Source organism: Corvus brachyrhynchos, unplaced genomic scaffold (assembly GCF_000691975.1).
Source record: "Corvus brachyrhynchos isolate BGI_N302 unplaced genomic scaffold, ASM69197v1 scaffold60, whole genome shotgun sequence".
NCBI lineage: Eukaryota > Metazoa > Chordata > Aves > Passeriformes > Corvidae > Corvus > Corvus brachyrhynchos.
The window spans coordinates 2,862,128-2,875,391 of record NW_008236767.1 but is presented as its reverse complement, the minus strand read 5'-3'; the positions used below and the strand labels follow the sequence as shown (position 1 = coordinate 2,875,391).

Below are 13,264 nucleotides of genomic sequence, written 5' to 3'. Positions count from 1 at the left end.
TCTTCCTGGTGATGCTTATAATATGGGACTCATCATTTTCCTCTTATCACCTGCCTCTATCACATCTGCCATGAAGAGCAGTGGAATATCTGGGATCAATAGTAGTTGTTCCCCAGATGTCAGTAATATCTGTATCTTCTTGAAGTCATTTACCAAGTACCTAGAGGTTTCTCAGTATCTGTGAGGTTAAGAGGATAGGAGAATAGCAATGGGTAAGAGGCTAGGACAAAACTGATACAAAATAAACTGAAATAGATGCTTCATAATAGTGAATGAAGTTGCAACAAAGTTTTAAAGAGCAGGGGTAGCTGTGGAAAAATCTATAACCCGAATTTAGGAATTCACTGGCTGATTTAGAAGTTTTGAAATTACATCTAAGAAAAGTACAGCATAATTTGAGTAAAACACATCAATCCCTTTTTTTTTTTTTCCCTGAACAGATACATATCAGGACATAATATACAGTACAATGCATATAACTTGTTAGGAAGAAAAGAAGTTATAAAGAAATGTGTGTATGAGACACCAGAGAGAAATTTGTCCTGTTTATTATACTTACATTCGACATTTTGGCAAATACTTCTTTCCATGTAGAATCAGCCCGATTTCAGGAATATGAACTATGTCTGGGTTAGCAGATAAAACAGAGGCAAGGCACAGGGTTGCAAATGTCTACACTGCTTCATTTTTAGCATTTTCGTAGCGTGGCTTTGGACAGTAAGCATCAGCATCCTCCCAGCTAAGGTCTAGACATCCTTCAGCATTTTATAAGACTAACAGACGGTTTAGTTGTAGCCACCCTTCCTTCAGCCAGTTTACACGAGGACATGAGTCAGCTGCGAGACTAAGCCTCTAAGGCAGTCTCTAACCTCTTCCATGTAGAAACACATGTATCCATATCTGTACATATACAATTCACCTGGGGCAGTGCAGTTTCTCAGTGTTGTTGTCTATCTTACTCAAAAACCCTACTGGCAGTGGTGAGTCCAGGAAAGGTCTGCCACTCTGTCTTTTATTGCAGTGAATCTAAAAGGCAGAATTGACTAAGAACTAAAGCATGAGCAAGAATTGGAGGAAAAGCAGTACAGACAGGCTTCTTGGTATATGCTACCCATAACATAGACACTCCACAAGTCAAAATACAATCTGAGCAGAGATGAGGGTAAATCCTCAGCAGCCTCTGTGGGGAAGGCTGCTGATATGCTGATGAGACCACACCACCAGGTCACAGCTCTGGGGAAGAATGAGCAGTATTAAACATAACAGGACTGCAGAGAAACACTGGTTTCATATCCCCAAAAAGGAAAAAAATTAAATACTTGTGTCACAAAACTGAGATTGCTGCAGTCTTCATGCAGTATTGGAGGCATAAAAATGATCTCCCTGGAGACAGTCATTCACTGTGCACTTCATACCACCTTGCAGAGACGAATACTGATGAAACACCAATCCAGCATAAGCATTTCTAAACAGGAAGAACAGGAAAAGTACATGAGCACTGACCTATTGCTGAAGAAATATTCAGGACCGTGGAAAAGGATGCTAGAGAGACATATCATCAAAAATTCAGCTGATTCAAAAGTTGGCCATACCAGCACAGCTTTAATTGAGCTTTGAGAGCAGTGATGTATCCATTTCTAGCCAATGTGCAGAGAGAGCTGCAGCTCACTCCCACCACATCCAAGAGGCTGCACAACATGAGTGTGAAGAAGTGTGGCCAAGTGCTGGCGATATGCAGTAAAACACTTTTGAAGCCACCTGTTAACACAGAAATTAAACAAACAAACACAGGTACTATTATTTGAAATGTCCAATAGTTGATGTCACTGCCACAAAATACTCATAAAGCAAGCCAGAATTTCAGCTGAAATGCTGTGTCTGACTGTCCACACCATGAAAGGAAAAGATAATAATCCTTTGGTGCTCTCTCTAGCAGCCTAACAGAGATGTACTGTAAGGAGATCTACTCCTCCAGCACATGCTGTAGTCCGATGAAGGCTCTCACAAGACCTAGTAAGAAAATCAAAGTGCAGACATCCCTCAGGTCTGGTGGAGGTGCTGAGGAAGGAAGTGGGGAGAGCAGAAATCCCAGACACCCTCAAACTCATGGAAACCAGAGTTGGCAGCTGTGTTTTTTCATTTTTGCAGTCTTTAGCATTTTTTTATGATGGTGAAAAGCCCTCAAAAATGTCTTGGATGTTTGGGAAACCTCCCATCAGGGAACACAGCCCTGTAAGGAAGTCACTGTGTGGTAATCCTGAAGATATACTGCTTGATTTGTCTGGGACTAAAAAAGTCTCTGGTTGCAATGTCGAAAATGGGTTCTGGCATGCTGAATCACCCAGTCCCTTGCAATCTGCACTATGTCTTTTGCCAGGTACTGCTGGAAGAAAAAAAAAGGCTCCAGACATCAGCCTGCCCTCAAAGCTTTTCCAGCGATAACAGATAAAACAGGACTTTCAGACATCAGGCCTGCAGCTGGCAACAGTTATTGTCTAAGAAGATAGCAGAAGATACCACAGGATGTCTTTATCAACCTTAACAGAGCCAGGAGCAGAGTACAAGTCTGAGTGCAAGGAAGCTGGTTCTCAGAAGAAGAGAGATCTGCACTGTCAGAAATCTCCAGGGTCCTGGGAACTTCCAAATGGTCCTTGAGAAAGACAAAGTTCTTGAAGTCAATGCAAGAAGTTATAAGAATAGCCAAGTAAAGCATCAACCTGCAATCCAGTGTATAAGCAATAGATAAACTTAGGTGAGGGAATGAAGAATAGGCAACACAGGTGGTGAACCAGCCTTGTAGCACTACTGTCATTTTAAGCAGCAGGGATTACAGAAGGTGCTTAGGCCTCAGGATGAAACAGAAGAGTGAGGCTGCAGCAAACACAGCAGCTCTCATCTGCTGTTGATGCAGCAAAGTGTTGACTTTATACTCAAACAGAAATACTAACTATGCTGCACAGGACAGCCCCAAGAATCACACCATGTGCCTGAGGGCATTTTCCAAACACTTCTTGAGCTCTGTCAGGTTTGGTGCTGTGACCACTTCCCTGGGGAGCCTGTTCCTGTGCCCAACCACCCTCCAGGTGAAGAACCTGTTAATAATATCTAACCTAAACCTCCCCTGACACAACTTCAGGCCATTTCCTCGGGTCCTGTCACTGGTCACCACAGAAAACAGATTGGTGCCTGCCCCTCATCTTCCCCTCATGAGGATGTTGTAGACTGTAATGAGGCATGCACAATACATGACAAATAAGTGTATAGAGTGGGCCCTGTGTAGACCTTGGAGCAGCCTTCCAGTGCCTAAAGGGAGCCTGAAAGAAAGAGAGGGATTTTTATAGGGTCTTATAATAATAGAACTAGGGGGAAAATGGCCTCAAACGAAAAGAGGGTAGGTTTAGATTAGATATTAGGAAGAAATGTTTAATATAAACTGGAAAAGGTTGCCTAAAGAGGTTGTGGATGGCCCCTCCCTGGAAGTATTCAAGAGCAGGCTGGATGGGGGTCTGAGCAACCTGGTCTAGTGCAAGGTGTCCCTGCCCATGGCAGAGGGGGTGGAATTAGATGATTTTTAAGGTCCCTTCCTACACAAACCATTCTATTATCTCTGTTGGGTGCTCACACAAACACACACACAGACATGCATTTCCTAGAGCAGGAAATCTCGTATGATGCCTTCGTGCCTCACTTTGCTGTAGGCAATAAACAATAACGATGAAAATGTACACAAATCATAGACGTCAGCCATATAAAAAACTGGGGACGCGATTTAGCCGCCTCGTTGCCGCTGCTGGCGCCCCGTCCTTCCCTTCCCAGAGCCCCCATCAGCAGCAGGGCGCTCCATCCCGGTGCCGGCAGCATCCCCATTTCCCGGGCTGGCCACACGGTGGGGCGGCCGGCCCGGCCCTGGCTCCGCGGAGCATCCGTGTCCCGGCGGCGGCTGTGCCCAGCAGGTGGCTCTTTCCAACCACACAACGCCGTGCAAGCCCTCGCTTCGCTCCCTGCATCCCAAGGGCAGCGTTCTCCAATCTTTTGTCCCTCGTATGAATAACGCACTGGCGTACTGGAAGGTCGGCATTGCTTTCCAGAGTGCAGTGGCTTGGGCTGGGATGTAACGCACTTCTGTGGAACGAGTGCTTGTTACAGCACTACGCACATTAACGGGGCTGTACTCACTGGACTAGCATCGCGTCTCAGTTCTGCCTGAGGAGATCTGGAACAGGTCAGCTGCAGCCAGTGGAGATATTACAGATGGGAAGGACAGGGGAATTTGGCCCATTGTTAAAATATCTTCATGTAGAAACAATGTAGGAAAATTGAACTATGACCGGTTCCTTCATTATGGGCTAATTTGACTCTAAAATGACCCCTCTTAAGTCGGTGAAGCTACACAGGTGTGAAGGAGAGCGCACACAGAAGCCAGCGCTGCTCAAACTGCTTGATCCAAAATAAACCATTTTGCATCTATTAATAAATGCAAGTTTATTTGTAAGGAAAATTATTTTCATATAGATATATTTAAAATATTGACAGGGTTAGATCCTTAAGAGACACACTTCAAAGGGCCTTGACTTATTGGAAAGTTCAGACTGAATCAGACTTTTGCTGTTCAATCACCATCTCTTAAATACACCTAAACTCTGGCAAAGTTACTGATTTTAGAAAAAAAATTATTTATTGGTGCAAAACATTAAAAATGCAGAGATTTTTTACTTGACTGGGAAAACCTTCCAAAATGCATGGATTTAGTGTGACCATATCAAACTTCAAGCCTCCAAGACTGGAGCTTGACATGACTTCATAACAGTCCTTCATTAAGTTTGCTGCCATTTCTGCTGGTAGTTCAGGTCAGCAAGAATTTGTTTCAAAATTTATTAAGGCATATATGTTGGGGTGGGGGAAGAGAATACCATTGTCTAATTGTTTTCCCTCTACTCTGTTAATTTTGGGGTTATTTCCCTCTGACATCCAATCTAATCACATTTGAAGTACTCCTCAGTTTCTAGTGCTGCTAAACTTTTCCTGCTTCCGAAAGTCACACCATGTCTTTACTTTCCAGGATATATCAGCTGGCACTAAAGTGGAAATATGAAAGCATAGGGTAACCCTGGAGCTGAGTTGATATGTCCCACATTCAACTGACTATTGAAAACCCACCTTTCTTTTTCCCATATTAACCATTTCACACTTTCCTTTGAAATGTAGGAGGCTTATGAATTGCAAGAGCTATGCTGTAGGTGTGAGTTACTTGAGCTTCTACCTCTTCCAGGATGAAGTCGTCACCTGCATCAATAAACCTCCAGAGCTATTTTTGGTAAGCTCCACTGGGCTCAGTGCCTCCTGGGGGTTCTTCCAAACCTCGCTGTGTGCTGCCTTCAGTGGACTCTGTGGCAGTCAAAATGATTAAATATGGGAACAGTGATCCAACATAACTCATTTGATATTCTGAAACTAGTTTTTCTTGATTCTGCTGTGGTTTATCAAGATATTTAACATTTTCTGATCCACTCTCTTGCTAGTATTGATGCTTGGTAAGGACACTAGTGCTGTCATGAGAAGAACTAAGCTACTGATGGGGCTTAGCTTGGGTCCTTCTTCCCTCTTTGATCATAAACATAATTCTGGCACCCTTCCATTTCCAGAAAGCCAAATAACGATGTTGCTGCCCTTCTCAGAAAGCCTGACAAGGACAGGGATTTGGTGGAGCTGTCAGAAATGGGGAGACTAAAGTGAAACTCACAGTTTGTTATCTGTGCACAGGAACAAGTGGCCTGATGTAGGAAAAAAAAAAAAAAGCCATTTCTGCTGTAGGGTTGAAGCTCTGGTCCTAATCATTTAGTTGCTGCAAAGCACATGCCAAGGTTTCAGGCAGCAGAATTGCTTGGATCATTTCCTACGCACTTTGCAGAGTGGCAATTAGCAGCACAGTGGCATTAACAAGACAGCTTTACGTGAGCTTTCAAAGTAAAAACATAAAGAATCCCTAAAAGACCAACTACTTGTAAAATGTGAGAGGGAAGCTGTAGGCCTGATTTTTCAGAGGTGGGTGCAAGGCTTTGCCCGCAGGCAGCGTGACCATCAATCAGAGCAACCCGCCGCCCTCCACACCTCCCTGGCTCCTCCAAGGAGAGGAAACCTGTCTTCTACATTCGACCTTTGTGTTGCCTTTCCTGCATGGGGATGGATGCCACACATCTCCAAGTGCCCTCTCATCCACATTTGCTGTAAACACCCAGAACACCTGTTTGCTCTGACTCACCCACTCCTCACGCAGACTCTCCCTTTTTTTGACAGCAGACCTCACTCAGGTAGTATGTGCTGCTAATATCCTTTCAGGACCATGTAATAACATGCCTTCTATCCAATTCCTAACATCCTTCAATCAGCTCAGCCAGTGGGCTAACTGCTTACGCTCCTGTGATTTATATAAGTGCAATTAATTTAAACTGCATCACTCCAGTGCTATGCTGCTGAAAATGCCCCGAGAGAGAGAACCTCACTGAATCAGACCCTTTACTTTTAACAAAACACACAAAAGAACAGATCCCAAGCCAGTGAAAATCTGCATGGCTCCATTCATTTCAACACACAAACTTAAACCAGCTCAAGGTCTGAATCACAGCTCATGTAACAGACTATTTAGATACAGACTAATGCCTCACATCCTGAAATGCAATGCTTTCCCAGAGCTGGCAGGGGACAGGGACTTGTCAGATGGAACAGAGCTGAGAGGAAAGCAGGACCACAAATGCAACCTTTTAAAAATGCTTTGTGGATTTCTTCATTTCTGTAGAGATGAGGGAAGTAACGGATTGTGTCTCTGCAAGCACTGCTCTCTCTGCTGGAAAAGGCACCTCTGTTCCTTTTGCCCCAGCTGCAAAGCAAGTACCTGGAAAGTCCCTTTCTTTGCCACTTTCCCTTTCCTTCCATAGCCTGGGTATGTTCCCTGACACTTGGAAATTGATATGGCAGCTTTCACTAACAGACACCAGAGTTAGATGCTGAACAGATGAATCTTTTTAAATCAGTTCTTGAAAATGGCTAACTTTCCCTGCACTTGTTTTGGTATTCCCCAAGATTAAGAAGTCATGCAGCTTGACAAAGCACTTTGCTCTTGCATGTCTTAACAGACGCATCCGGCTTTTTTTTTTTTTCCCCTTCACATCTATTCCAACACCTGCTGCAAAATCGGGCTGGGGTGGTCTCTGTAAAGCACCCTCCACACCTCCTCCCAAGAGGAGAGAGAGAACTCCAGCGTCACACCAGCACGGCATGCCGGTATGTGCCCAGGCAGGTGTAGGTAGTACACAGCGAGGGGGGGAAGGGGTGGGGAAGGCAGACCAAGAGTCAATCACAGTGTAATTTGTGTTAGAAATTTACCAGTGTTCAGCTGTCCATATTTCCAAAATGCAAATATTTTAAAATTAAAAAACCTGTGACTATCTCCTCTAAATCAATCTAGATAACCAGAACACTCTGTGGCACATTTAAGAGACTTTCATCTTAAAGGAAATACATAACATAGATTATACCTTCATAGGAAATCAAGAGGTCCTAAAATATACTAATGGAGAAGGACATTTAAGAGACATTTAAATTACCCAGTCTATAATTTTGGGGGTTTTTTTTTATCTATGCATCTTTTAACTGCTTTGGATAATTAGGAAAATTTCCTTGGCAGTGTCCTAAGAGGATAGGCAAAAGAGTGACATAACTACTCTCAAGGAAGGAAAGGTCTAGGTTTTGCATTCTGCAGATTTTTAAAGTAAAAGAGAAAGTATTCTTCATATGAACAGTCTGAAGCAATATGCATATTATATAAAGACTATCACCCTGCTCTGAAATATAATCCTTCCCAAGGCTTCTCCCTCTCCTTGAACTCACTTGCAGTATCTGTCTGGTCCTTCTGCCTGGAAGGGTGCAAGTTAGGGAGGCAGGCTGCTCGTCTCCAGCCTTTCCTAAGCACAGCTATTCAAAGGCAGCTCCTAAATGGATCAGGCACCCATTCAATTCAAAGCCTTCCATTAGGTCTGCCGGCCAACTTGTTATCTTGTAGTGTCGTGTGTATGTGTGTACCCTGTCTGCCCTTAATGAACAGTTTGTCCCATTGTAACTCTCATATCAAACATCTGGAAACCAGATTTGTTTAAAAGAATAAGAAAAATAGAAAGAGTAATAAAAAAAGAAGAAAAGGAGAGGAAAAAGGGGGGGGGAGGTAAAAGAAAAGGGGAAAGAAAGGGATAAAAGGAGGAAAAAAAAAGGGGGGGGGAGGGAGGGATGACTTATCCAGGTCTCTATCCGAAAGCAAAAAAAAAAAAAAAAAAATCTCTAACCGAAAAAAAAAAAAAAAAAAAAAAAAAAAAAGGAATTCAGCAGCTGAATCAGTAAACTGACCTTTATTTGCAAGCATTTTGACCAATACATTTTTGTAGACTGCAGTTCTACAGAGCCACATCCCCCCGCTTCGGAGCAGGGTAACACGCTCTGCTAGAGCTCTCTCCCCCGTTCACAGCTGTCTCCAGCGGGAGGAGCTGAAACCTGAACCAAACCCTCCGAGTGCGATTGGATCCCACAGCCAGCAGCCCCAGAGCCCTCCCAGAAAAACAGCCTCTTTGGAAAAGTGCTTGAGAACATCCCGAAGCGATTGGAGGAGCGGAAAACCCTTCCCCCCTGCACCTGACTCGTGGGTATTTACAGCACTTTTCAAGGCGGCTCGGCACTGCCACTGCACAAGCGGGAGTGGATGGGCTGCGCGGGGCCGGCAGCGCCGTAGGGACCAGGAGCGGCACCGATGCGCCCGCAGTGACCCCGCGTGTGCCTGCGCTGCGCCGCCCGGGACCGCTGCACGCACCCGCAAGGACAGAGAGAGTCTGCGAGAAGCACAAACCCTGCGTCCAAAATGCCACGCTCCTTCCTGGTCAAGAAGCATTTCAATTCATCCAAGAAGCCGAATTACAGCGAGCTGGACACTCATACAGGTAACAAAACGAAATCTGGTGCCACCGCGTCGCTTCTGAGGCTGCGGTCGTTGCGTGGCAGGACTGAGGAGGGGTGGGATTGCTCTGCAGGCTGGAGGGGACGGGTTCGTTCATTGCTTGCTCTATTTTCTCCTGCTTACAAGGAGGGAGTTTTGAGAAATATGTCAGTGCTGACCAGAATGAATCATGAAAATGTGCTCACCCACTTGAACCCAAGTTACTTAGAAAGGATTTGGAGTTTTCCTGTTCTGTATCTGTTGGTGCTGGAATTGAAACTTTTATTCAAATCCTTCAGGAAGTTTCACTGCTTCATTGTGTCAGGCTGCACAGATTTAGAAGCGGCATGCTGCCTTGAAGGGACTCTCCAACTGCAATTTGCCTGTTCAAGGGCACTGTCTTTTCCCATCAGAATATATGTATGAAACAGTATTTCCTGAATCACCCTTATATTCAGATTACCCTACTGAGTTTTTCATTTATGCAGCTTTTAATCCTCAAAGTGTTAGTTTTGCTGCTTTTTGAAATACTTTTTGGTTCTCTTACCTTAAAAATGTTCTTCTTTCTCCAGTGATTATATCCCCATACCTGTACGAAAGCTATCCAGTCCCTATCATACCACAGCCAGAGATCCTGAGCTCAGTAGCTTACAATCCCATTACTGTGTGGACTACAACTGGGCTGCTACCGTCTCCATTACCCAATGACCTCTCTCCACTTTCTGGATACCCCTCATCTTTGGGAAGAGTCAGCCCACCTCCACCTTCTGACACCTCCTCCAAAGATCACAGCGGTTCAAGAGATGAAGAAGAGAGAATCCAGTCAAAGCTTTCAGACCCTCATGCAATCGAAGCTGAAAAGTTCCAGTGCAGTTTATGCAACAAGACCTATTCAACTTTCTCCGGGTTGGCCAAACATAAGCAGCTGCACTGTGATGCCCAGTCTAGGAAATCGTTCAGCTGCAAGTACTGTGACAAGGAGTATGTCAGCCTGGGAGCGCTTAAGATGCACATCAGGACCCACACACTACCTTGTGTCTGCAAGATCTGCGGCAAGGCTTTCTCCAGACCCTGGCTACTTCAAGGACACATTAGAACTCACACTGGTAAGAGCAAGCATTACATTTGCAGTTTCTTGTTGCTGTAACATCGGGATGCCTTTTTGCTGTTTTTCTCCACAGGTGCAAAAACCACCAGGGTTTTTAACTAACCTTGAAATACGTCCACAGAATTTCAAATGAATCATTAAATTGCTAAATTCTCCCTCTTGCAGGGAGAGGGGGAAGGTGGGAGGGGGTTTAGCATGGTCTCGTAACTGCAGGCCAGATACTGGCATAAATCAGCACTGCTCCCCTGATAATTTTAGGACGGTTTAGCCCATTTCCACTATCTGAAGATTTTCCTTTAAGGATTTTGTGTTAACTTTTAGGCTTTGGAAATTGCTAACTTTGAGAAGGTTGCAGCTGACTCTGAAATCAGGCAGCAAAAATCAATCAATGCATGAGGGGCTGCATTCTGACTCCTTAAGCAGCTGGCAAGTTTTGCATCTGCTATTTCAAGTCCTTAGCAATTAGAATCACATCATCAGCAAAGTGGTTGGGTTTTTTTCTATTGAGGCAAAAACTGGGTTTTGAGTGTAGTGCTGGGTACAATGTAATGTCTGCACAGCTGTTTGCTGCTTTTCAGTCAAAGCCCTTGTTCCCCAGTAATTCATGCAGCACTAAGCAGAAAATGTTCCATGAAAATATTTGAAAATGTTGGGAGGAGCCCAGTGTAGAAGTACTGCATGCACCTGTAGATGCAGAAGGTGTCAGCAGCTTGTCTTCAGAGACTGCACTTAACAGCATATTCTCAATAGACTGGGGTTCTGCAAATACAGTCAGCAGTGCTGAAAGCTGCTGTATCTCTGGCCTGATTAACTTTTTATTAGACTTTTTTATTCTTATAACAAGTAATTTCCGTTTGTTCGTTTGCTTCTTCGGATAAAAGCAGATTTTACCTGTCCCAAATATGTGCTTTTTGTTTTTTTAATCTTTATCCTATTTTTTTCTTGATGTTTCCTTTGTAGGAGAAAAGCCGTTTTCCTGTCCTCACTGCAACAGGGCTTTTGCAGACAGATCCAATCTAAGGGCTCATCTGCAGACCCACTCGGATGTGAAGAAATACCAGTGCAAAAATTGCTCCAAAACTTTCTCCAGAATGTCTCTTCTGCACAAACATGAGGAATCTGGATGCTGTGTAGCACACTGAGTCATGCAGTCAATGTTTACCTGGACTCAATGCATTTCTCCACTTCTGTTCCAAATGATAAGGCGTTTTCTCGTCTACTTTTCAGCCAAAAAATACCCCAAAAAACCCAAAATACAAAGAAACCAAACCAACAAACCAAAACATCACCAAACAAGCAAACAAATAAACTAGTGGAAGAACTTAGAATGTCAGTAGAAATGAGATTTAAGTAGTTTCTGTTCTGCCAAACATTTGCATTCTTAAGTGCAAATTCTGAAATAGGGAGAAAGACGCCATGCATGACATTTCAAGTAGATCTAAAGGAAGCAGCATTATCAGCCTTCTTAATAGATGAAGCCAAATGTAGGTTGTCTTTTCTTGCTTAGAAAAGGCTTCAAAGTTAACAATACATTCCTGCCAAGCCATTTCAACCAAAGAAACAGTATTTTAAGTGGAAATTTTAATGAAAATACTACCCAAGTGAGTTTTGCTAGACACCATTTATCTCAGGTGCCTTAAAAAGTATTCCAAGTTTACCTTAGTAAATGTTTAATATTATTCGTTGCTGTGTTTTTTTATTTTATTTTATTAGAAGCCAAGGCCTTCATTAATGACCTGAAATGCTTTAAAACTGCATAATTAAAAGAGGGGAAAAAAGTGTAAGAGAATGTACAAAAAAATTAAAAGCCACAAATTAACTGCATGTGCCTTAAAAAATAAATTTAAAAAGATAATACTGTAGCTTCAAACATTCCTGGTGCATGCTTGACCATCATTTAATATGGAATAGTTCCTCTAAACTTCATTTTTTTAAAAAAAAAACGGGAATAAGTGCAAGAGAGGGGATCCATGGGAGTTTTATAATTTTTTTTTTTAAATGCACAAAGGAAATGCAATATTTTCAGCATTACCCCTCCAAGTGCCTTTTTTATTGATGATTTTGTAAAGTATGTGGACATAATGTAAATATTTTTATTTTTATATGATTGAATGTGTTATGAATGAAAGCAAATTGTTGCCCATAGCAGCATCTATAGATAACTTGAAGAAAGTGTGAAGTGAAACTGATGTTGTTTTCTAGCCACTTTTTTACAATAAACATTTTTAAGTAAGATTTCTGTTGTTTGTTCTAATTAAAGAAAACAACTGTGTGTGTGCTTTGGAACATAGGAAAATGTGAATGTCTCTACATGACCAAATGAAGATAGAAGTGAATTTCAGATGTGAAGATTTACTCCACAAGTTCTAAACATTAGAAAGGAATATATACATTGCATTTTAAAAGACTTTAAACCATACAATGCCTTTTTCTAGTCACTGCTTTAAAACACTTGCATTTCTGCTACTTACAAAACTATGACAACATTGTGAAATATATTTTCTCAAAAACATTTAAGAGCAACTTTTTTCTTGCATTTTAACAGATGACAGGATGCTATTAGAGAGGCCTTATAGTACTTTCCCTGAGACTTTCACATCAGGGAATCTGGGCCTGATCCAAAGTTCATTAAAGTCAGTGGAGCCTTACAGGAGTTCAGCAATGTTTGCATGATGCTCTTTTAAAGTAGTAGTCAAGTCACAGTATAATATACTTTATATGGCAATTTCAAGATGGTTAAAGATATTTTATTAAAATGTATTACATATCAGAACTGTCAGGTGAATGCATTACAGCTGTATATCAGGTAATATATCACAGGAAAGAAATTATTCCGTAATAAAAAGTAGAAATCTTTTTTCTTCAGGTGATTTGACTATGCAGTCCAAGATCTTAACTACATAAAAGTATTACAACATCAACAAATCATGTCTCATCATTAATGTCTGGTGTGAAACAACACCATTTTCAACTTTTAGCAAAATACAAAGCTAGAGAACAGACAAGCACCAGTTGGCATCCAGTTTGAAGACCCCTATGTCTACACTAGAGTACCAACAGGAACAAGTAATAGCAAAAATAAAATTCCAACAATTTACCGAGAATGTTACTGATGTGTAAACACAAGGTGAACATTTCTTGAATAAAAGTGTGTTTCAGCAAAATAATGCAGTAGATCATAC

The 13,264-nt window shown here is 42.3% G+C and overlaps 1 protein-coding gene across 1 annotated transcript; it reads left to right on the top strand.

The window, feature by feature from the left end:
* The first annotated feature begins 8,648 nt into the window (after positions 1–8,648).
* SNAI2 (snail family transcriptional repressor 2) lies at positions 8,649–12,317 on the top strand. Its single transcript, XM_008644916.2, has 3 exons — positions 8,649–8,978; positions 9,547–10,080; positions 11,043–12,317. The coding sequence occupies exons 1-3, from the start codon at positions 8,900–8,902 to the stop codon at positions 11,222–11,224; spliced, it is 795 nt and encodes a 264-aa protein (XP_008643138.1). The 5' UTR covers positions 8,649–8,899; the 3' UTR covers positions 11,225–12,317.
* Positions 12,318–13,264: the final 947 nt, after the last annotated feature.

What these genes read in the sequence shown, in the direction of transcription:
- SNAI2 (XM_008644916.2), top strand. Translation starts at nt 8,900, where the DNA reads ATGCCACGCTCCTTCCTGGTCAAGAAGCATTTCAATTCATCCAAGAAG. An exon ending in CGAGCTGGACACTCATACAG is followed by an intron (nt 8,979 to 9,546) that starts GTAACAAAACGA and finishes TTCTTTCTCCAG; the next exon opens with TGATTATATCCCCATACCTG. An exon ending in ACACATTAGAACTCACACTG is followed by an intron (nt 10,081 to 11,042) that starts GTAAGAGCAAGC and finishes TTTCCTTTGTAG; the next exon opens with GAGAAAAGCCGTTTTCCTGT.